This window comes from Acyrthosiphon pisum, chromosome X, assembly GCF_005508785.2.
Source record: "Acyrthosiphon pisum isolate AL4f chromosome X, pea_aphid_22Mar2018_4r6ur, whole genome shotgun sequence".
Taxonomy (NCBI): Eukaryota; Metazoa; Arthropoda; class Insecta; order Hemiptera; family Aphididae; genus Acyrthosiphon; species Acyrthosiphon pisum.
Genome location: NC_042493.1, coordinates 12,128,857 through 12,152,247, shown reverse-complemented (window position 1 = coordinate 12,152,247; position 23,391 = coordinate 12,128,857). Strand labels below are relative to the sequence as shown.

At 36.4% G+C, this 23,391-nt stretch overlaps 1 protein-coding gene across 1 annotated transcript in view; it reads left to right on the top strand.

The window, feature by feature from the left end:
- The first annotated feature begins 3,878 nt into the window (after positions 1–3,878).
- The window catches only part of LOC100161694 (ephrin-B1), a 239,267-nt gene continuing 219,754 nt past the window's right edge, over positions 3,879–23,391 (top strand). The window contains exon 1 of the mRNA XM_001942857.5: positions 3,879–4,764. Coding sequence (XP_001942892.2) covers positions 4,523–4,764 — 242 coding nt within the window. The 5' untranslated portion in view covers positions 3,879–4,522. The remainder of the gene's footprint in view (positions 4,765–23,391) is intronic.

Genomic DNA, 23,391 nt, shown 5'->3' with positions numbered 1-23,391 from the left:
ATAATTTATATTTTATAGCTTATTAATACAAAAAATATGTAAAACTTCATTCGCATTCTCTCGCTGTAAAACTTCGGTCTTTGAACTTGTATTTTATAATATTAAAACTAAAATGAGATGAGATTATCGTTTTCAATCTAACGCTAATGCCTTGCTACGAACAATTAAAAACGAATAAATAAAAATTAATTATTATAATATTATATATAGGTATCATAAGGTACCTATACGGATACGATGGTATGCCAGACGCTGATGTATACCTACTCCGTTGGGAAAGAACCTCGCAATATTTTTTTAGGAACTAACCAATTTGAATTTTTTTTACCGATTTGCTCGAAGATAATTACTGACGAAATGGATAAAATTATTTATATAATTATTCGTTACCCACTAATTTCAGAATATTAAATTTCACAACACCCGCAGAAGATATGATCTCGAACAGAAAAATAAATATTCTCATTGATGGTAACGCATATACCCGTGTATTATACGTATATTATAATGTACCTACCATCGAACATGGCGTGGATCATAATATTATATTGTTATTCTTCGTCAAACTGCGATTCGTGCCCACGCACATATTATTCTATAACCGTCACGATAGGATCACGCGTACATAATCTATCCGATAACTATGTTAAAATAATAACAGATGATTTTCGAGAGACAACAAAAATGTAAGTACACAATTCGGTTTATAGATGAAACGTACGATTAATGGCCACGATGGCAGTAGGGGGGCCTTATCGTTGTAGGTATCCTATATAATATATTATCGAAAATAATATAATATTATATTACATGGACCACAAACGTTCGATCGGAAAATATTGCAATATTATGATATTTAGATATAAAATAGTACATTCTGGAGCCGTCTTCAACACTGTCACTGATCATTACACTGTAATAATATTATTTTTAACCTAACGCGGTACTGATTGATTACAGAATCTGATATTAGAGCGGACCAGCTGAATATCGATTAATTTGACTGTAGGTACAATGGACCCACATCGTCGGTCTAAATAGCAAAGGGCGTATTGAATTAGGCCGACGAAATGTTTGAAACGTTTTATTTTCCTCTTCTGTAAAATTTATCATTTTGGACTTACGAACCCTGCGATTTATGCCGACGACATGCAGAACTTTACCACAGCAAAACACCCAAATTATAAGTAAGTACAGTACTTAAAGTACTTCGTTAATCATTCTACATTTTCAAATATTGTAGAAGTGTAAAATATGCTCATTGATTCGCAGTTCAATAATAAAATTACAGACATTTTAGCTTAAAAAAGTCAAACGCTGAAGCCTAAATTAATTTTAAATAAAAAATAATATAATTTCAATCTTAAATGTAATAAATACAAATTGCTAAAGTATGGAAACTTACTTTATTTAAATGAAAGAATTAAAAAATATTTTCCGCAACGCATATTACTAACAAATTACTTCATTGATATATTTTTTTTTATCACGCATTCATATTCGATCATTTAAAATACAAATGAACACGTGAAATAAATAATTCTTAATAAATTATTATAAGAATACAAATAGGAAAAACCGGCATTGATATTATAATATAGGTAAAACATAATATTATTGCATTGCGCATTGCATATGGGTACACTCTTGAACATTAGTTTTTCTTTTGCCACCATACACCCACCCGGCTTTATGGTTACCCACTCGAATAATATCAGGGTAGAAATTGCACCACCCGTCCTACACTCGCTCACCACGAATGCCGCCTTTTAGTCAAGACACGTAAAGTTTATGCTTTATAACGCGTAATGAGTCGTGTAACCATATATTATATTGTAGAACTAAACGGCATGTGTGACAAAGACGACACACTAAATTCTATACGCACTGTATATTATTATATGCATCGCATGTACGCATGCATCGGACTGACGGAGGACAGACGGTGACGACTTGCTAGCGAACATTTCGAAAAAAAGACATCTGCAAAAGAATTTTATCTGAAGAATTTACGTTGTAGGTAGTGCTCGGGAGGACAGTGACGGATGGAATGACTGAGTGCTGGAGGCCTGGAGTTGTTCGGCCGAAATATAAATTATTCTGTTCTCTGACTTTTTGGCCTACTGCGCCCATAATGTATTATGAAAAAAAATTGCTCAGTTCACATACAGGTTATACAATATAGGTAATATAATAATATGATAACTAAATCGCAGAGTCTCGATATTATAGTGAAGTCGGAAGTTACTCGATTATATAGTTAGCTACTCTTAGATGACTATGTGGTAACCCACACATCATTTTAATATTTTCTAACTATGGTAATAATATTTTCAAGAAAATAATATAATTGTCAAAATATTTAAAAAAAAGTTGCGTAAATTATTAGGAATTATTTTAGTTATAATCTTTGGCCAAGAAGTTCATACTTAGAAAATATTTTATAAAAAATGTACAAAACATTTTCAAAAAACATTTTCATGTGAATTTTATCAAAATATTTAGTCAACATTTTTATAAAATCATATAGTACAATAATAATATGTTATAATGAGAAGAAAATATTTATACCATATTATCAGTCAAATGTTCATTATTCAAGCACTTCAATATATTCACAAAATATTGTTATTTCCCAATTAATGCTGTTTGGAAACTGCAGCTATTATATAGCAAAGACATTATTTAGTAAAACATTATCTGTTTCCGTACGTCTAGTTTTTACGATATTTTAATTTTTATGATAGTTATGAAATATGATCATTAATGTTAAATAATTGTAATATATTATATTATCTATTTTAGATGATTATACATGATGCTCGTCATGCTTAAGAATTAAAATACCTTAAAACCCGACGTAAATATTACGTTATATATTATGTTGATATATTTAATCGATTTTATTCAACTCTAATATTAAAACTAACAGAGCAAAAATTATTTTCCTGAACGTTAATTTAGTTAATGCTGTTTAGGTACTTGTATATGATTATTTTTTTATTTATTTTTGTAAATTATTTTTTTTTATGTTTGTAAGATGAAGAAGACTACTCATGAGGGTGTGACGTCCTCTTAATGTTGTTCAGTATTCAATTATTGTCACGCGGCATTGCTCTGTGTAGCCCACGCGACTTTTCTTCGATCTCGTCTGTTGGATCAGAAATGTTGGCAGAAAAATGCCACTATAGAAATATCGAATTTGTGACGTCACACATTGTGCTTTACGCAATTTATTAATGTTCCCTGCGTCGCGGTCGTCTAGATCAATGGACCAGGTGTTCTACGTCAAGATAAAATAATGCACTTGTCTATATATTCTTGACTCTCAAAGTCTGATTAAATAGATAGTTTACAAATATTATTTAATCTGCTCAATCCGCTCTTATATCGTTTGACCCCGAAATAAGTATTTGGTTTTTTTTTTTTTTTACATGACGAACATGGCAACACTTACTTTTCTTTTGCCGAAGTAATACTATTACTTAATTTTGGAATTATCTCGCGGATTTAAGTAGAGAGGGTGTTTTCACCCACAATTCGAACGCGATACTATCATTATTATTATTTCAACTCGAACGATGCGACCGAGACGGATGTGGGCACCTCGTTATAACAACGACCACAACAATAACAACAACAACAACGACGACGACGACAACAACGATAGAATGTAGCCGTTCGTGGAGATGGCGCGTCGGTCGTGGGCCGTCAGGCTGCGCCGGTATCGCCGCCGCCGAGTATCGTCGTCGTGCCGTGGGGTGCCGGGAGAAGCGTCGGCGGCGGTGTGGGATGAGGGGTTTGTGCGGGGGGAGAGGGGACGCCGCCGCCGTGTTTGGCACGCGGCGTTGCCGGACCGTTGCGCGTGCGGCGTTCACCGCGAGAACGTTTTCGCCGTCGACACTCGTCGTCAGTATCGTATCGTCAGCCGTATCGTTTGTGTGTCTGTGCCTGTGTTTTACATTCGCGCGTCCGTTCACCGCCGTACCGTCGTCGTCGGTTTTAAGTCGATTTTTGTTTTGTTTTCGTAGAATTTTGTCGCTCTCAAAAAGTTTTTAAAAAAAAATACGCTCTTTCTTTTTTTAACGTAACATTATAATATCAGCTTTCCGCGGGTTCCGTTCGATAGTTTTTTCGCACACCCCGCAGAACCACAGTCGCTTGGACGAGAAACGCGCCCGCACGACATCGTCTTTTCCACATTTCGGGAAACACTATGCTCCGGCCGTGGGCCAACGCAGCAGCCGCGCACGACCGACGTGACTACGTCGTGGCCGCCGCCGTGCCAACGCGCTGTTAACGACACTCGCGTGGCGTAACGCGTGCTGTAATTCCGTCCGCGGCGGACACGCTCAGGGGATAAATCGGCCGAGGAGTACACCTCTCGGGCCCGGCGTGTCTAGTCGTCCCTAGTTGTCGTCTTAACGAGAGCACTTTTTTTTTGCGCCGACCGCGATATAATATCGGCCGACCCGACCGACCGACCACCGCCGTCGCATCACCACCACCGCCTAACCTAACCATGGTTCTGTTCGACAACCTGTTCGGGTTCCCAGGGCTACCGGGCTGCCTGCGATTCTTCTCGCCACCGTCCGCGGCCGCCGGGCGACGGCCCACGTCAGCGACTATGCGTGGCGTGTCGTGCACCAAGATCACGTCGTGCCTTACGCTGGTCCTGCTCATATGCTTCGAGACGGTCCTGTTGTCCACTGTCAGTGATTGCACCAAGTCATTCACCGTGCACTGGAACACGTCGAATTCAATGTGAGTACCTACCAACCGAGGCTAAAACCACCCCCATCCTAATACGACTCCGACAGCCAGTAAACTCCTCCAAGCCTTACCTCCCTACCCCCATACACACACAAATCATCCCCCGGCGGCAAAATAGACCGCACCGAACGCGCGTGTACCCCAGTATATATATAATATACGTATGTATTGTTATTGACTTTGGACAAAAACACTGATGTATTTATTTAGGTGTATTTTTGCACTGGGTACACTGTAGTTGTTTCGGGCCGTCGGTTCAAAATAATATGTTAAAATATAATATTATTTTGCTCTTTTTACCATTATTGTAATATAATATAATATTGCCTTTTTATTGTTTATATTAATGCCTAATTGAAATTTGTGTCGCTTATTGTGTTATTATTATTATTATTATTATTATTATTATTATTCGTTATATCGAGGCGATTTTGTATTGTTTCGTCGCGTTTTCTCATGAGAAACACGAAATTAGAAGTGTGTGCGTGTGTGTGTGTGTACCCATAATATACAGAAAAAAAAATTATAATTTTTTATCTACCTACCTATTTTAATGCGTGTGTGTGTGGTTCCCCCCGCGGGACGAAAACTCGTTTCGATAATGAGCAGTGACAGACGTGATGGAAATATCCGTGATGAAAGAAACATTGAACTTGACGAGAAGTGAGGAGTAGTAGTGAGCTATGGGTCAGGGCGGTTGGTCCTCTCCTCCCGTCGCTCACGTTCCATCGACGGCGCGCGTCTAATAGTCCGTGTTTCCTGGATATAAAAATATATAATAATACCGTCGGTGGCGTTGAAGGGGGCTACGACGATTTTTTATTTTCGTTTGTTTCTGTTTTTGATTTATTTCCGCGTCATATTGGGCACGTCAAATCGGCCGGTAAAATCGTAAGACGTATATAGGTGTGTGTAGACGCAAGAGAACCGCGAAGGGTTATAATATGCACAAGGGTAATAATATAATATATTATTTGATGATATTATTAATTATTTCACTCGACGAGGGTCGAGGTGACACGAGTATGTATTTCAGTGCCAACGATCGTTCGATCCGACGCGCATTTTACCGTCGCGACGAAAAACTTTTTAAATTAACGGGTGGCCCGACGACTTTAACGTTCGACGACCCCGGCGAGGCGTCCGACGCTCCGTTAAACTATAAAATAGTTCGGCAGGACCACTGATTTTTCCAACTCGCCGCGTTAATATTTGAACAATTTCACGTTTGCTTCTAATCGATTGTCGTCGGTGCTTAAATACCGAGAAAGTTGGCAAGTCAAAACAGTAATATTTTTTTCAAATTTTATCTGGGAACAGAGACATCCAAAAATTGATTCTTACTTCCATTTAATGTCATACCAAACGAGTCGTTAAACCAAACGTGGTTTACTGTAAAAAAATTACTAGGAAAACAGCATTCTAGTCGTCCAGCCCATTTCTAAATAGGTATAAATGTTTTTTTCTGAACGCACACCACTTGGCTCATGTAATACCTACGTACCTACAAGAATATGTAATAGGTACTATTTTCTTTGTCGTCGTCCAAATCGTGTTGAATGACAGACGTGGTAGCTGTCCAAAGCGACACGATTTTTATTATTATTAAAAAACTGAACCTCTTGAAAATAATATACCTAATAATAATAAATGATAACTTTGCGTTTATTGCTAATTTTACTGTCGACTATGGAGTTATAGGCCAAGATAACGAACTCGATGTAAATCATCGTTTTGCCAGATGTTTACCTATGAAAAAAAAAAACCCGAAATGAAATCTGAGAAATGTGAAAACGGTTGTTAGCGTATTATATATAATCGGCCGCCGGACTGTCGTTTGCTTCGCGACGAATAGGCACACATAATATTCTGTAAGATGGTATAGAAATATATATATACATAAATATGAGAGTTGGTCGATTTGTCACATTTAAAAAACGTCTCGATAAATCATATTATTATTTTAACAATATTTTACAAGACAAACAATAATATAATATGTTAATACACGGTTACCGTGGCCACACACAATAGACACACGTCTGCCACAACACACGAAGACGCGTGTTTTTTTCTTTCTCTTGAGCGGGCCGAGTGCTGCTTTTTTGTTTCAGCGATTTTCGTCACTTTTAAGACGCGTTCCCTACAGCCACTTGTCTCGACGCATATAATAACATGTGGTGTACACCCTTCGGAGTGCGGGTCGCGGGGGTGGGGATGACAAAAGTGAATGTTTTTTGATGTTTTTTTTAATATATAAAAAAATAAACTACCTACCTACCTAGTAAAAACGGATTTTAATATTATTATACACCTATATATATATATTTTATTATTATTTTTTTTCCAACCAATAATAATATTCTCTTCTCGGGGGCCCCGACCGTAACCGGTTTCAATCCGTCCGCGTGTGTCCGAACGGAGGGAGTTTGTCCGAGTGTGTGTGTGTGTTAACCTTGGGAATTTGATGAATGTTCATGATTCCTCCGGACGCGCTCTGCAACGCTGTATATAAAGAGTTCTCCCGACCGGCGAGCAGGGGAAACAAACGGAGAGGTTTTTTTCCTTTCCACATTTTTTTTCCATTTTTATCTCGTAACCTCTTCTCGTACCCCCGCCCACCCCCGGGCAAGCATAATGGATCGATAGCATTTGATAAGACGACCGTGATTTATACGTCCCATGTTCAGGAAGTTCCGTGAGAAAATTTACCGAAAAAATTGCCATGAGTCGTAGCGTATGTGTCTTACAATACATTTAATCATATATTTATAAATGTACCATTTATATAATATGGTAGATAACATTTGTATGCCAATAATATTATATTGAAAATTTATCTCGTTGAAAGGTTTTTTTTTTATTCCTGTTTACTATCATTATTATTAATTATTATTATTTTTGTTGTTAAAATACGCTGCAGATTAAATTATTTATGACATAAAATCCACTAATCCTCTACCTATAAGTAAATTAATCTTGAAGAAATAAGTTTTAGAATTTGATGATGGCAGTTGTTATACATTTAGTTTAGATTTTTTATTAATTATTATACCTACGTTTACTACGTATATATTATTATTGTCGCCATCGTTATTACTTTTTTAAGTTTTTATTTTTCCAATATAAACATAATTACGTGCGCTTGCCTTCGTACAATATACAGTTTTAAACATCAATTTATTTATTATTTATTATTTTATATGTATATGCCGCTCATTGTTGCATGTTTTTTTTTTTACTCACGCGAAAACAATATTCATAATCAATTTAATAAAGTGTTATCAAACAATCTACACCATTTACAGTTACTTGTAGGTATAATATGATACATCCTAGTTAAGACGACATGCACACAATCGTCTGTTAATATTGTGTAATGTTAAACCTCCAACCACTATATTCTTAGTTAATGCACTACATCCCGACTTGAACATTAAATAAAAACTTAGTTTCCACTGTTAAAAATAATATATATTATATATATGTAAAATTATAAAACTAAACCGACAGCACATTTTATTATATAAGTATAGGCACTATACAACTGAACTATAGGTATTATATCGAGTATTATATAGTTTGTCATTCTCCCGCGCTTCTTGCGAGGATTATCAGCAAAAGGCCGCCGCAGATAACCGCTCAAATATAGTACCTACCCAACTTAATATATTATTATACTCGTTTGTGATATATTGTTATTACCGCGTAAGATAGCAGGTGCATTTTTGTTATTCATCGCGACAAATGTGGTAGGTCCACGGCTGGAGTTCGGTTATTTTGAAATTAATCAATGACGTTGGCGATTTGAACAATATACCTACAAGACTACATAATATAATATTATTATACGGTCTTGGTCATCGTTTTCCGCATTTACATGTAAAATATGTATCATAATATTATGGTGGTCATGGAAAAAATTAAATAAAAGTATTTTACGCACCACCGCAACGCACCGTGGGTGAAGGTGGCCGAGTGTCGCTGTGGTCGGCGAGGGGGGGGGGGGTGTAAAACCAGTACTCATATAAATAATATATTAAGCGACCACCCCGCCGACCACACGTGCACGGTTTTTAGCGGCCACCGCTTGTTCGTGCCGCTCTCCGCGGGGACGATATACTCAAGTCTCGTTCGGGGTGTACGGGTCGTGACGTAGGTGTGCGGAGTGATGGTAGGGGTTGGTCGGCCGCTGGGGGGCAAAAGTGTCAAACCGACGACGACGATGACCCCTTTTTCTCCTCTGCCGCACTCGCCGGTACCGACAACGCTTGCGAGAAGCTCCTCCGACCTACGTGACTTTTTGGTTTCATTTTTTTCCGCAGTCCGCCCAATTTAATATTATTATTTGTATCATATTCACGCGAAATCTTAGCGTCGTACGACGGGTAATAACATCATCATCATTCGTCGCTATATGTCGCCTTTGCGTGCGCCACTCAGGAATTGAGCACACTCGGGTATCTACTAAATAATGGCAGATACAACAATTTTCGCGGGGTTTCGTGTTATAATATGTAGGTATATTGTACACTAACTCGGTAATAGCATCTCTCGCGAGTCGTATGTACCGTGAGTGAAAGAGACCGATTCGAAACGAAACGAAAAAAGGACGAAAACCGTTCGGAAAAATTCCTCGCGAATACACAAACGCGTTTGCCGTCGCATTTTTTTTTTAACACTCGTTTTTTATACTGCGCCAGGACAAACTCTTTAACGCGCGCACTGTATATTATAGTGAATTATAACGTACATAATATAATATATTATATTATACGTACCTATTATACTTTATTATGCAATATGGTGTTGCGCGAGTCGACACAATACGCGAGCGCAGAGTTTTTTTTCCTGAAAATAAAAAATACCTCTGCTGTCCACCTATATACCGTCGCGTCGTCGGGTTACGGGCTATACAGCGCTATGACATATAACGAATTCTTTGTACGTAAACATTTTTCGAATTTTGTCGTTTAATTTAGGGAATTCGAAACGTTTGGCCTTTTTTTAATACGGTTTTAAAATAATACGTACATATAATATTATATTAGGTTAGTACCTACTATAATGTGGTACTTATGGGTACTCCGGGGAGATCGTTTATTTGATTTTACGACATACCTCATTCTACCTATTTAGTAGTACAATATCGTGTAGATAATAGTGAACCCCATTATGACTAATTAAAGTGGAATAGGCGAGCGTAGGTACAATATTTTTGGACCGACAAGAATTTTCCCATCGTCGCATTGACATTTCCAAGTCTTAATGATGTTATTGTACTTTGTGAGAGAAAACACGAACGAATATTAAAGTCACAAACTATAAGGGAAAACCGAGAGGAAAACGGTTTTTTTTCTGTATTAATAATAATTATAGGAACGTGTTTTGTCAATTTGTTTTTTTTTGTATTACAATGTTTTACTATTTGTATTAAAAAATATAAATATTAATAATATTTCATTTTAGAGAACATAATTATATTTAATATAAAAAAAAAATCAATGGAACACGTCATTTATTATGCATTTTATATTTATTTTCCGACAGCACAAAGAATTTCTTCCATGCATATTTTCTCTAATAAATGTAAATTATTTTTTAAATTCTCGTTTCCGGCGCAGGATACGTCTTGCAAAATATAATAACTTTGCAAAACAATTAAATTTGTTGAATTTCCTTGATCGTGCTCTCCTAGTCCGTTTGGTAATAATGCATTGAATTACTCAAAGATTAATGGGCAATGAAATAAATAATGATCACAACTACAATCGTCGGCGATAAAATATATCCATATTTATAACTTTTGGCTGTAATTTTTCTTTCAGTAACACGCAGCAATTTATATTCAAATTAAACGGGACTGAACATTTTGTATAAAGCAGTATTATAGCGGTAGTAGTATAATAGTAGTAATATGGTATATTATACTCCACGATGATAAAATAATAATGACCCACTGATACGAGATGAGCTGTCAACAGTAATTAAAATCAACGTTTTTTTTCTTTTATTATTAATTAAGATAATAGCTGAGTGTTATGGAGTGTTTAATATTGGCTTCGGCACATATTGCCGGTCGTATAATATGGCTGTCCACACATTGTACATTTTTCAAATTGTTAATTACTCGAAATAAAATTTAAATGCCGATACCATTATTGGTTTTTTTTTTTTTTTATGAACTTGTATCTGAACCACTCGAGTGTTCGTGGCTATTAAAAATACTAAAATAGAGATAAACAAAAAGGGATATATGTGGGCAGTAGAACGAAAAAAATTAAAATAATCGTTTATAATAAATATTAACTTAAAAAAAAAAAACGTGTTTACAGACGTTAGTGTAAGACATTAGAAGAAATTATGGACAATGAACAAATCGTCTGGAGACACCTTCACATTAATTTCTGTCTTTATACCAGTCTTTAACGTGTCCCAAGAATATATTTAGTTTGTTTTTTCTTGTCGTTTTTTTTTTAATTATCATTATTCTTCGAAATTATTTCCGTTTACAAGTTAGAAAACACAATATCGACAATTTCGTTAGTCACTGCTTTATTAGAGTGTATATTGAAGAAAGATTGTTTCCCGTTTTGTGATAAATCGTTTCATTTACGTTTCCCAATTTTCGATTGGTTAACGACGATAAAAAATAAAAAAAAATAATACTCACCTTGACTGATGTACATATTTTATTTACCTACTCAACACCGGATCAAAGTAAATAAACTGTTTGAAAACAATCTCTTCCGATAGGTACCAAACATTATGTGTATATTTACACGATCAATACTTAAAAAAGTGTACCTACGAACATGTTGTCTATGAAAAATGTATTTGTTCATTATATTTATGGGTACCTATCGTGCATTTTGTAGACACGACTAATACAATGAATAATAATTATCATAACATAACAGTGATTAACTGATTAGTACAAATAAATACCGTAACACGTCCGTTTTATTATTTCAGTTAGTTTTGTATACTGCATGTATGTTTATATGAACCATAATACCATCAATGATAAAGTATAAGGCATTTACATTTTTAAATCTTTAATTAATAGATTATTAATAGCTTGTGATTAAAAAAAGCGGCTTTTCAACGAACTATATATCTAGTGTCAATATTGATTGATGTTGGAGCTTATTATTTGAACACACAAATGAATATAACGTTGACATTTGCAATCCAGTCGTAAAATATAAATAAAAAATTTACTAAATAATTAATATTCATTGATGCTGCTCACATTTAATGCCGTTTAAATAAGTAGTCGACTTATGCTTGATTTATGCGTTTTAATATACGCATATATATTTATTTTTTTTTTGTGCATGTATTTTCTTCAGTATTTCAAAATTTCTTGAGAAAATCGCTTATCAGACCATCGTTTTCGAATCACGTTTCCAACGAAATCGCATAAACTGCATTATGCGCATATAAAAATATAAAATAAATTCTACAATATTCAACTCATCGTCGAACTGCTTTATATATATATATATATATATAGGTATATTCAAATATAATACGTATATACAATTGTGCAGCCGATGGTGTCAGAAATGAGAATACATTGAAACGTGCCAGAAATCTGCCGGTCGTAGGTACCTACTGCCTTCGCAAATTATACAAATCACGTAGCGCAACTTGTCTCGAGGGGACAACGGGCAGCGTAGTGTCGAACGTGTATTTTATTTTTCAATCTCGTCCATTGCGGGACGGAAACGTAACGATACGGCGGCGTACGGTCTATAAAAATATTTATTTAACGCCCAGCGACGAGATTGTCGACGATTGCAGTGTGATATTTTAATATCGCTTTTATTCCAATGGCATATGTGTGCAGATTTTTTTAAACGCCGCTTCCATTTCGCCTACAACTATATCGTTTTTGGCATTGTTTCCGATGCGTAACCGACATCAGCTATGTAATGCATGCGAAATCACACAATAATCATAATATATATTGGTCGCTGAACCAATCGTAAATAATTACTGCTCTTTCTGCAGCAGTCCCTCGCGACACAAAGGCGTTGTAGATGTATAACATTTTTTTGGAGGAGGAGGGTATATTTTTATACTGCAGATGTTAGAGGTATTAGAATGAGAAGAAAATAAATGACCTACGTTTTACGTCGTAATATTTGTGTTTATCATCAATATCTACTTTGGTCTGTCTGTAAATATAATGGATATACTTTTATAAATTATTTCTGGTGGTGTTGGGTTTGGACCTTCAAAATCCCCTAAATAGCGACCTTCTGACGACGATTCGTGCCACGCGTTATGCTTGCCACTGGTACTGCAGCGAGTATATAAACGGTCGTAAAAACTACAAATGTCCAGACAAGAGTAAAAAAACCATTTTTTTTCGCGTACCCTATTTTGACTTCTACGTCCCCTCGACGCACCCTATTCGGATGTTTCTTTTTGGGCCAGTGTGCACTCATCGCTGTGTACGTACGTGGAGGGCGGCGATAGTCGTCGTCGTCGTCATCCGTCGTATATAGTCTTGTAGAGTAGTCACAAGCAGTAGTTTTGTCTTCCTCTCTCACGCGCGCGCTCAGACACACACAAACTCTCACGCACGCACGACCGTCTGACCTCGGGTAACCTCTACCCTTGCGCCCCAGCGTACCAGCTGCATACCTGTGCCCAGGTTGTGGTATACATATAATGTAGCTTAGCCCCACACACCCGGTATATCCACACATGCATGTAGATACGCCTATATATACTTTATGTAATATATGAATAAACTGTTGAGTGTGCGCTACACACAAACGCACTCACACATATTGTATTATATTATACTGTTATTATTTCTTTCTATTTTTCTACTCTATCTTTTACGAGGACGTCATACGAACAACATTATGGATAGGTACTCTGTGTATAATGCGTCTTGTATATATACTTTTTTTTATACATAACTCCAAGTGTTTGTCGGTGGTGCCGGTAGGTGTATACGCGTATAATCTACTCTCGGCTATAAACAGTCGTTTTGACCATTATAATGTTGTCCATATACATATATAACAATATGGACCACGAGAGGTTTGTTTGATTTAAAATAGTGTGTGCGGTGCATCATTCGGTGGCATCATGCAATGCGAGTGGGTATAATAATAATATGATATTACAAATATTATAATCGAAAACGTGTCGCGTATACGAACCATGTTGGTGGTCTCCAAAATAATAATAGTAATAATAATAATATATACATGGGAAAGTGCTCGATTCGGACTATCGGTAGTTTTTTTTTCATCTGTCGTGCCGGTGGTGCAGTGACCAGAGGTTTCAGAAGAATCAGAAAAAAATGGTCTAGGCAGACATAACGGTTTGTTATGTATAGGTAGGTATTCATATTTCGTTTTAGTCGGATTTTGCACCGTTGGCGAAAAATCAACGTCGAACGTGACGGAGGGACACATGAACGTTTTTCTCAGAACCATTCGAAAACGTGGTCATGTCAGGGTACGCGGTATTAAATTAATGTTTTCCGGTCCCAAATTGTATTCAAAATGTCCAATGCATGACAAATATTAATTGAGAAAATATTGATTTTTTACATTCGCCTTGTCATTTGTACACTTCTGTGTTTATGAGGGCGATGAAAAATGTATACGACCATAAACCATATCCGACTGTCGTTTCATCCACCTATTGTTATATGTCCATTGTAGATCACGAGTTATAATTATTTGTAAAAATATCGTGAAAAAATAATATACTCGTTCAAAGAAAAGTTAATTAATTTTAAATACATATTTATTTTTAAAACATCTTTTGTATGTGGGGTTAGTTTAGTTTTATTATTTTATTAATTGTTGACCCCTTTGTAAGTGGGATTTTTCGGCTCCTGGGATGTTTTATATCTTTCCGTAATCCTCTTGGAGGGAGTTACGCCCTAATATTTCCGTCACGGCGAGTTTCTCACGGAATGGTTGCATTATTATTATTAATTGGACGTCATAAATATATACTATATATACCTATTATACTATAAAAATAATTTTTTTTTTTTGAAAACATTTTATCGCTGGGGATCAAGATTAATTATTATCGTCTCCTTCTATAATCGCCATTATAGCTGAATACATAGGGTACAGCATTTTTTATTTTTTAATAAAAAAAGAAAATATAATAATATCTATATTTTTAATTAGTGATCAAAGTGAGTGTATAAAAACGTTTCAAAAAAATAATATATTCATGTATATAAATATAAATTTTCCACAATATGCTCAAAATGTATGCTCATCACAACATATTTTCCGACTGTTCATAGTTAATTTATATTGATCATTTTAAACAAATAATAATTAAACCCATTCTATAAAATATATGATCACACATATATTATAAGAGCTGGGCCTATGTCATGATTGAAAAATCAAATCACAAACAACTTAAAAACATTTCTGATGAAAAATTTAAATGCGTGTGTGTTCTATCAGTTAGGTACACTAAATTCCATTCATTATATTATAGCCTATATAGGTATGCGCAAGTCTACTCGATCAACTTTGGACGATATTAATTCTTGTTTAAAACCGGATATTTTTTCCACGGCATGACTCATGGCAGATCGACATTATCTCAGTTAATGATTTTTAATGACTGACGAATTATTTTCTCTTAAATTACGATATTTTTTCAACGTCGTACACACATTATAGGTTATGTAGGTACCAATAATATAGGATATGATTTATTATAGTATGTCGTACTCGTTGTCATAGGCACTATAATATAACTGTCGTAATACAATTAGTTTCATAAAAAGTGTCACGAAAACTAGAGTTAACTTAAGAAAACTTAACGTTCCCGAGTATTGTCGTTTCTTTAAAGATATTGTATTTAGTCATAAATGCCTAGGGTGGTCGTAGCCGATGCAATAAAATTGAATTAAATTGAATTTTTATCCGTCGACTCTGTCTGGGTTGGTTTTTAAAATAAATTAATTCCATTGACCCGCTTGGCATGGCTTTGAAAATGTCCGGGTCGTCATCCTAGTAGGTACTCATCAAAATGTAAACTTCGTTAGGTAAATATACTTTAGCTGGAACTTAAAACGCCCGACGATATTTAACCACAATTCGAACGTTTTAATACGCAGTTAATTACGTTTTATACGGCGGCCGCATGACTTTTATACGCCGTCACATTTAACGGATTGCGTCCATTAATGTGATTACTCGCGAGAAAACCTTTACAATCTTTTACCGACCAAAGTTGTTTTGGAAATTGAAATGTGAAGAGTTTTCGGTACCACCTGTAAACCGAATAAAATAACGCACACGATAGAATTTTAGATTGTTCGCAGTCGTTTGCTGTGCAGCTCTCATAGACAACGCTAGGGATCAGTAAAAATACAAGAAAAGGGTATACTATATAAATTAAACTAGCAGTGGTGGTGGCATTACATCGGAATTAATAGTTTTTCTTTTATTGTGATATGAAACGCCAAAAATACGTTTACCTACAACCTATACAAATAATATGCACTTTATGCGTAGCTTATACGAAATGCATCATTAAATACAATTAACATCAGCTCTGACAACAGGTAGGTCGGTATATGTATAGTCCGACGCGTATACCTATACAAAATGATCTTCGGATATCCGGCCGTTTACCGCCGGATCTCGTATCTTGTGTCTATTCTTTTTTTTTCACAGAATTTCGGGTTTCTGACAAGTCACGGGTTTGTTTTTCGAGGCGTGGATGCATTTTGGTCTGAAGCCTTTAATTAGCCGCGAGATGGGTGGCGAGGGAATTGGAGGGGTTGGGAAACTTGTGATGGAAATGAAAAATTAAACGTTACTAAAAATAAAACCACGGTAATAATTATAATAGGCCTGCTGCTGATACGGCGTGCTCCTTTCTCGCCTCCGTAGCGTGCCGAGCTTAATATTTAGCTAATCGACCGTTTAAACGTCGTACTTCCGCTCTGTTTGTTATTGTTATAATATAGTTGTAGGCATACACAATAAAGCGGTGTGCAACAACAATGTTTAACCTTTAACGATCGGTCTCATTTTGTCGACCGGCGCGCGTGGACAGCGAAGATGGATTCGGGGACCCTGAAGCACCATTAACGCGGCCGATAAACATTGTGCGTACAACGGCGTCACGTACACCGGACGTGGAAATATACAATAATACAATATCTGCAGGTATAATAACAATAATGATAATATATAGAAAGTTTGGGCAAAAAATACGGGAACCGAAAACGACGACGGCCTAGTCGGGCGGCGACGCGTTGTTTGTTTTTGCTGTCGTGATGATCTTATGCGGCGGGAGCAGTGAGCTCGATCAGCCGGTCGCGCGGGGGGGGGGGGAGTGCGAACGGGGAAAAAAATCGAATTATATGAAACATTTTACTCCGGGGGCGAGCGCGAAATTAATTACGTTAAGTGATGTTACATGTGGCGATTTCGCGGAGGGGCGGCACGATGACGGTGGTTTCGTTATACGGAGACGCACGGCCGTAGGGTGTATTTTATTTCTCAGTATTTACTCTACGGTAATCTCCGGAAAGTTTCGTCAAAAACTCGGAATACATTAAAACGTTAGTTTATATTTACCTAAAACAAATCTCTGAAAATAAAAACAAACACACATAATGCGATATATTATACATTACATACAGGATGGTTTTTTCAACGACAGTCAATTTCCATATTATAAACGACGAAAGGATGCGATACGAATACAACAATAGAGGTACAGGTCGTTAGTATGTGTGTAAAATAGGATTCAAATTTCCGATTTGATTTTCCGTTTTCACTCACGGGAATTAAATATATGAATTATTATGATAAAAACGTCCACCTTTACAAACACATCCTGTATCCGGGCAATGCCTCTGTTTTTAAAATATACAACTATCAGAAAATTCTATCACTATCACCACTACCAATTAAATATTTTTCAATTCGTCACGTTGTGCCTCTTCAATCAGTTTAATTTTTTCGTAAGTACCTATATAAATCTCTTCGGAAAACCGTATTAAATCCGTTGTACCTATTTGTACCTACAAAAAAAAATTGCCATAGTATATTTGTATATAAAAGGTCTAGTTTTTTCTATATTAAACAAAATGATAAGTCCATTGGAGAAGAAAGATTATTTAATATGAAAGTGATATAGATACACAAAACGAGTTTTGGACAAAGGTTCATTAACTATCTGAGTCCTGCAATTTTCACTCTTTGCCAATAGACGTGAAAAGGAATATTTTTACTGACAATACTAACATCAATAAAATGTATAAATTATGTTTTATTTAGTGAATTAAGTAAGTAATTATGTATATGATTCGGTATTATAAAATCTAATATAAGAACAATTTGTATATCTTTTCTTTTTTTAAATATTATTTTTACCATCATTTATTTAATTATGTAGTTCAATTTAATCATATGTTTGCCCTCACCACCTCAAGCTTAGCTTAAAGGTGTAGGTAATTATTGTTATTATTTTCTTTAATACTTTGTATAATTTTGTGTTAATCAAATAATAAAAATCTTCTTAAACTAAAAAACAAACCCCGGTTTCGATTATAATGTAATAATATTATGTAGTTTGCGTGCATTAAAAAAAAAGCCGTAACACCAATCAACACATAATTAATTCAACTCTCGCTTTTCACATTTTTATATAAACATAGACGTACTGTAACCCGTGCAATAATCTACCGAGGAAAGCGTTTAGTTTGCCAATAACAAACAAGTTCGAGAGCCAAGGGGCGCGTATATTTATGACGGACTATAATGCTTTTGTGTTTTTTCGTTTGTGACGCGTTCGAGAACTGTAACGTTTGCAGATCGGTTGGCATAGCGATGGCAGTATATTATAATATTTCATTATTGTGTACGAGTAAAGGTGTGTATTGTTGTATGGGTAATATGGGTAGGTACGAAAAATTTGTCGCGCGTAAAAAGACGGCGATAACTGCATAACAATAATATATCCACCCGACGGAAACCTCCTCCACCTCTCTACCGCCTCCCAGGACCGCAGGTGCTCGAAAAACCCCCACACAATACAAATAAAACGTTTTGTTCGAAAATTCCGACTCTTTTTCGCGGTTCGAAGGCTGGGCAACGCGAGTGCTTCGCTGGGCTGGGGATCAAAACGAACATAAATCCTAAGATGTGTCCATCTACCGGTATTGTGTTATCGTCCCCCGGCAGCAGTATACATAGTGACCTCCATCCACCAACCCCGCGGAGGCGACCGGTAAGGATCTCGCAGTTTTTGTCGGGCCCGTTATACATTATGATATGTTATAGACTATAGCTGCTGCCGTCGCGTATTACACCTTTCAGACCGGGTAACATAATCGTCCCTGCGAACCCGACAACCGGTTTTAACAGACGGGCTAAATCATAATATAATAATATAATGTGTTGGTACTTACACACGCAACGGCCGTGTGTGATAATATTATATCGTCTACGCGGGTGTCGGCGGCCGCGACGGTGCAGCGGTGTCGTCGACGGGCTCGTTTTTTCTTCTCCCCCATTTTCATTATTTTCTCTGGCGTTTCGTGTATATAATAATATTATACCTACTACACATCATACGTGCGCAGTGCGCACATAATATTTATCGTGACGACAACGCGGATGACGATTTTTTCACATATTTTTTTTTGTCTGATTTCCTCGCACTGCACGCACATAATATTATATACCTATATACACTGCACACTTATCTCACTCAGGTGTGTGCGCTGCACGGCATAGGTAGGTACCTATATATTATGTTATACAATTTTGTACCGCATTGCAAGCATACCCACATAGAACGCGTAATAATAATAACATAATATTATATAGTACACGGACATAATAATATTGTATACACTGCACACGGGTATACGCGGGCAGGGGTGACTGCACACACGGTTACGGTATACCTTCCGTCTACCATCATGCAGTCCGTCTCTGTGTATGACGTCCCACATACCTATATTATAATGTACGTGTGCTGCTGCACGCACGCGCGTTTAATGCTGCGCTGTGCACCGGTGCATAATGCACTCGCCGCGGAGGCGAGCGTGTATATTATTGTATGCACGAAACTAAGGAGAATTTTTTTTCGCCTTTCCCCGTTTAATATTCTTTTTTTTCTACCCTGTTTTTGCCCGCGTCAGCCACGAAAAGAGGCGGATCGAGTTTTAGGCGTGGCCAAAAGGCGCGCACCTCGCCGCCGCCTATGCAACCGCCGCCGCTGACCGGAACTGCTGCGTGCAACGAACGCATTACGCGCGCGTATACGCACCGTGATTAACTCGGCGTGCGAGTGTGCGCGAACATCCGCCCCTCCGCGCCCTCACCGCATCGTACTCGGATGAGTGTGCAGGGCGCGCGGCGTACCTCTATATACTCACACACGTCGTCTCTCCACGTTTCCAATTAAAATTATTATAACGCACACGCACGTACACGCACGCACAGAGCAAACACACACTCTCGGGTGTCTCGGTATGTGCAGAGCTACCGTGGGTTTGCGCGTGAAGGGCCAGTGCGTCGGGTACAAGTGTCTCCACCCGCCGCCGCCTAGTCGAACGTTTGACGCGGGTCACGAGCCGGAGACGTTCGTATGGGTGGGTATGGCGTGGAGTCAGTGAAAATAATTTTTGAAATTTCGCTTTTTACTTTGCGTAGGGTTGCAATTTGTTAAAAATTGTGATCAATTGCAATAACTACCTCTTCTTCCCCACCCATCGCTCGAATTAAAGTTACAACTCGCAAAGCTAACGGTCATAATAAACGTCTAACTCACAGTTTGTCGGAGAATGAATTGAATAAAAATACAAAACAACACGCACCCTCTGGTACACCACACCGTGCCTACCACCCCCATTTTCTGTGTCAGAGGGATAAATAAAAATAAATTTACAATTTTTTATTATTGATTTAAAATAAACTTTGGCTGCTGCAGTAAAACACACACAGCATAAAAATATTTCCTACGATAAAAATATTTTAAAGAAATTAATATAAGTATAGTTGTCCAAATTATTTAAAAAAGTTCCGTAAATAATTAGGAAATAATATTTTAGTTATATTCTTTGGTCAAGAGGTTCGTATTTGGAAAATATTTTATAAAAAAACATTTTCATAGAAACTTTATAAAAATATTTAGTACAATATTTTTTTATCATGAGAAGAAAATATGTATACAATTTTATTTGTCAAATATTCAAGCATTTCAAAATCTTCAAAAATAATATTATCATTTCCCAAATGCTGGAAATGTGGAAAGCAATATTATTAATGTACGATATTTTGCTTAAGTTGTATGTTTTTTCTTTTAAATTAAGCTATATAATTTGTTTTTTATTAGGATTAACATGGGTCTTGGATCTGCATCTAAGGTGTAGGGTATTTTACATTCCTCGCGAGTTTCTCTTTGTACTAATACTTACGACATTCCGTCAGTAGGTGTTTGATCGTTAGTGTTACTTCACAAATTTCTCACATAAGCTAATCTTTTTTTGACATAAGAAAACCAATATATTATATTATAGTCGGTTTAGTATTTTTTTTTTCTTAATTCAAGGTTCTGACAATAATTTGTTATAATTTTGATGCCAGTTGAATGTAGGTAGGTACTATAATTCTAATCGATTTCGATAATATAATATTAATTAACATAATATTTTGATTTTAATAATTATATAACTTTAGCGATTACAGTTCACAAATATTAATACACATAACTCACTTTTAGAAACCTGTACTTTTTCACGTCCTGGCCGGGATTTAATAGACATATGTACCGTATTATACTGGTAGTGTCCCGACGAATTGTGAGGAATATATTATTATATAAGAACATTTGTGGATGAAGACCGAACAAAGTTTCTGGAAAGAAAACCGTCCGACCCAGATGTCGCACGGTCGACAAGAAGCTCGATTAGCTGCTCTAAAGTACGCACGCAATCGTTAAGTCTGCATACGTCTCGTGTTTTCGGTCATCTCATCTGAGTCCGAAATTTGTTAGTATAATGATAATTATTATTATCATCACACGATTTATAATCAAACTCGCCGCAGTGCCGTTTTCAAACATTGTTGCGGTTACGTTATTATATATTATAATATTAGTATTATATTGTGCGCGGTAGGATTTTGACAATCCGTCGTAAATCAACACGAAAACTAATTTTGAACGGTTTGAAATCGAAGAGGCGGCCCGTGAAATATATACGCTCGTATTATACGACTGTATACGTTATAATAAGCGCAGACTGCAAAAAGGTTTTTCGTGTATATGCAGCGAGAGAAAACGGGTTGGACACAAAAGTCATTCGATCATATTATTATTATTACTATTATAATAAATATATAAATGAATCCGTTTAATTATCGCTCCGGGCCCACACTAACAAGCCATTCTAATCACACCATTTTTTTTTTCACGAAATGAAATATATTCAAATGTGGGACGACGCCGCGCCGGTCATTCGTTCCGAACGCGTATCACATCTGCCGTATAACATTAATAATCATAATTGTATTACTATCAAACATGTATTATACCTACTACGCGTGCACTGACGGAAGAAACGGGTGTGTGAGACACAGACACGGCGAAAGAGAGAGAGAGACGGAGTGACAAAGCTATAGTGATAGACAGAGAAAAAAGCATTCTGCGTACACCACAGCGGTTAGACGAAATTTAATACATTTTGTAGTTTGCTCAGGCTTCTTATCGTAATTCAATAACTCAATAGGTAGGTAAACATACGACTCAATCAGAGAGGTTTCAATTGGGTCGAGTGTTTACATTTTTACGTACAATTTTTTAAGCTGTACAATCGTTTTCTTTACATATATATCCGTCCGTGCCGCTTTGACCCGTTTCCGGTCCAAGTACCAACGGTGTAGGAAAATGTGTTAGCAGTAGGCACAGCCATCATGATCACATATTATTATTATTATTATTATTATTTTCATCATTACGATCGTTTATTATGGTAATCGATGTTACTTTTTTGACAAATATTTCGATCGGGGGAACACAGTGGGTATATACTTTTGTATACCTTGTTCTCATTGTGTTATAATGGTTTTGTATCCGTCTATATACTCTGCAGCCGTTTGTATACGGCATTCCAAGAGTAGCAGCTGGTCATAACGTGTACGACAACCAATTCCCTTTTAACAATATTCCGTTCGTTAAATTGCGTCCAACGCACTTCGTTGGAATTGAAATATGTTTTTGAAGAAAAATGCTCGGCGGTATTTAATTTATACAATTGATTTTTTTCTCTCTTACGCTGCGCTTTTGTAGTCGTGTTTCTATATAATAATATAATGTTATACTTTATTATATAGGTATAACCGATGACGGTGATAAACGAGCTTTAAATTTCGTATTTTATTGTAGTTTTTTTTTTATTATCGCCGGGTCGCGATGCAACGACGACGCGCGTATAATATATTATAACATCATGCCTGATATATATATCTATATATATGATACTATAGGTATACCTATATATGATATGATGCGCGCGGTTGTGTGTATACACGAAAAAAAACTTAAAACGACCGTGTACGCTGTGGTCTGTAGAAT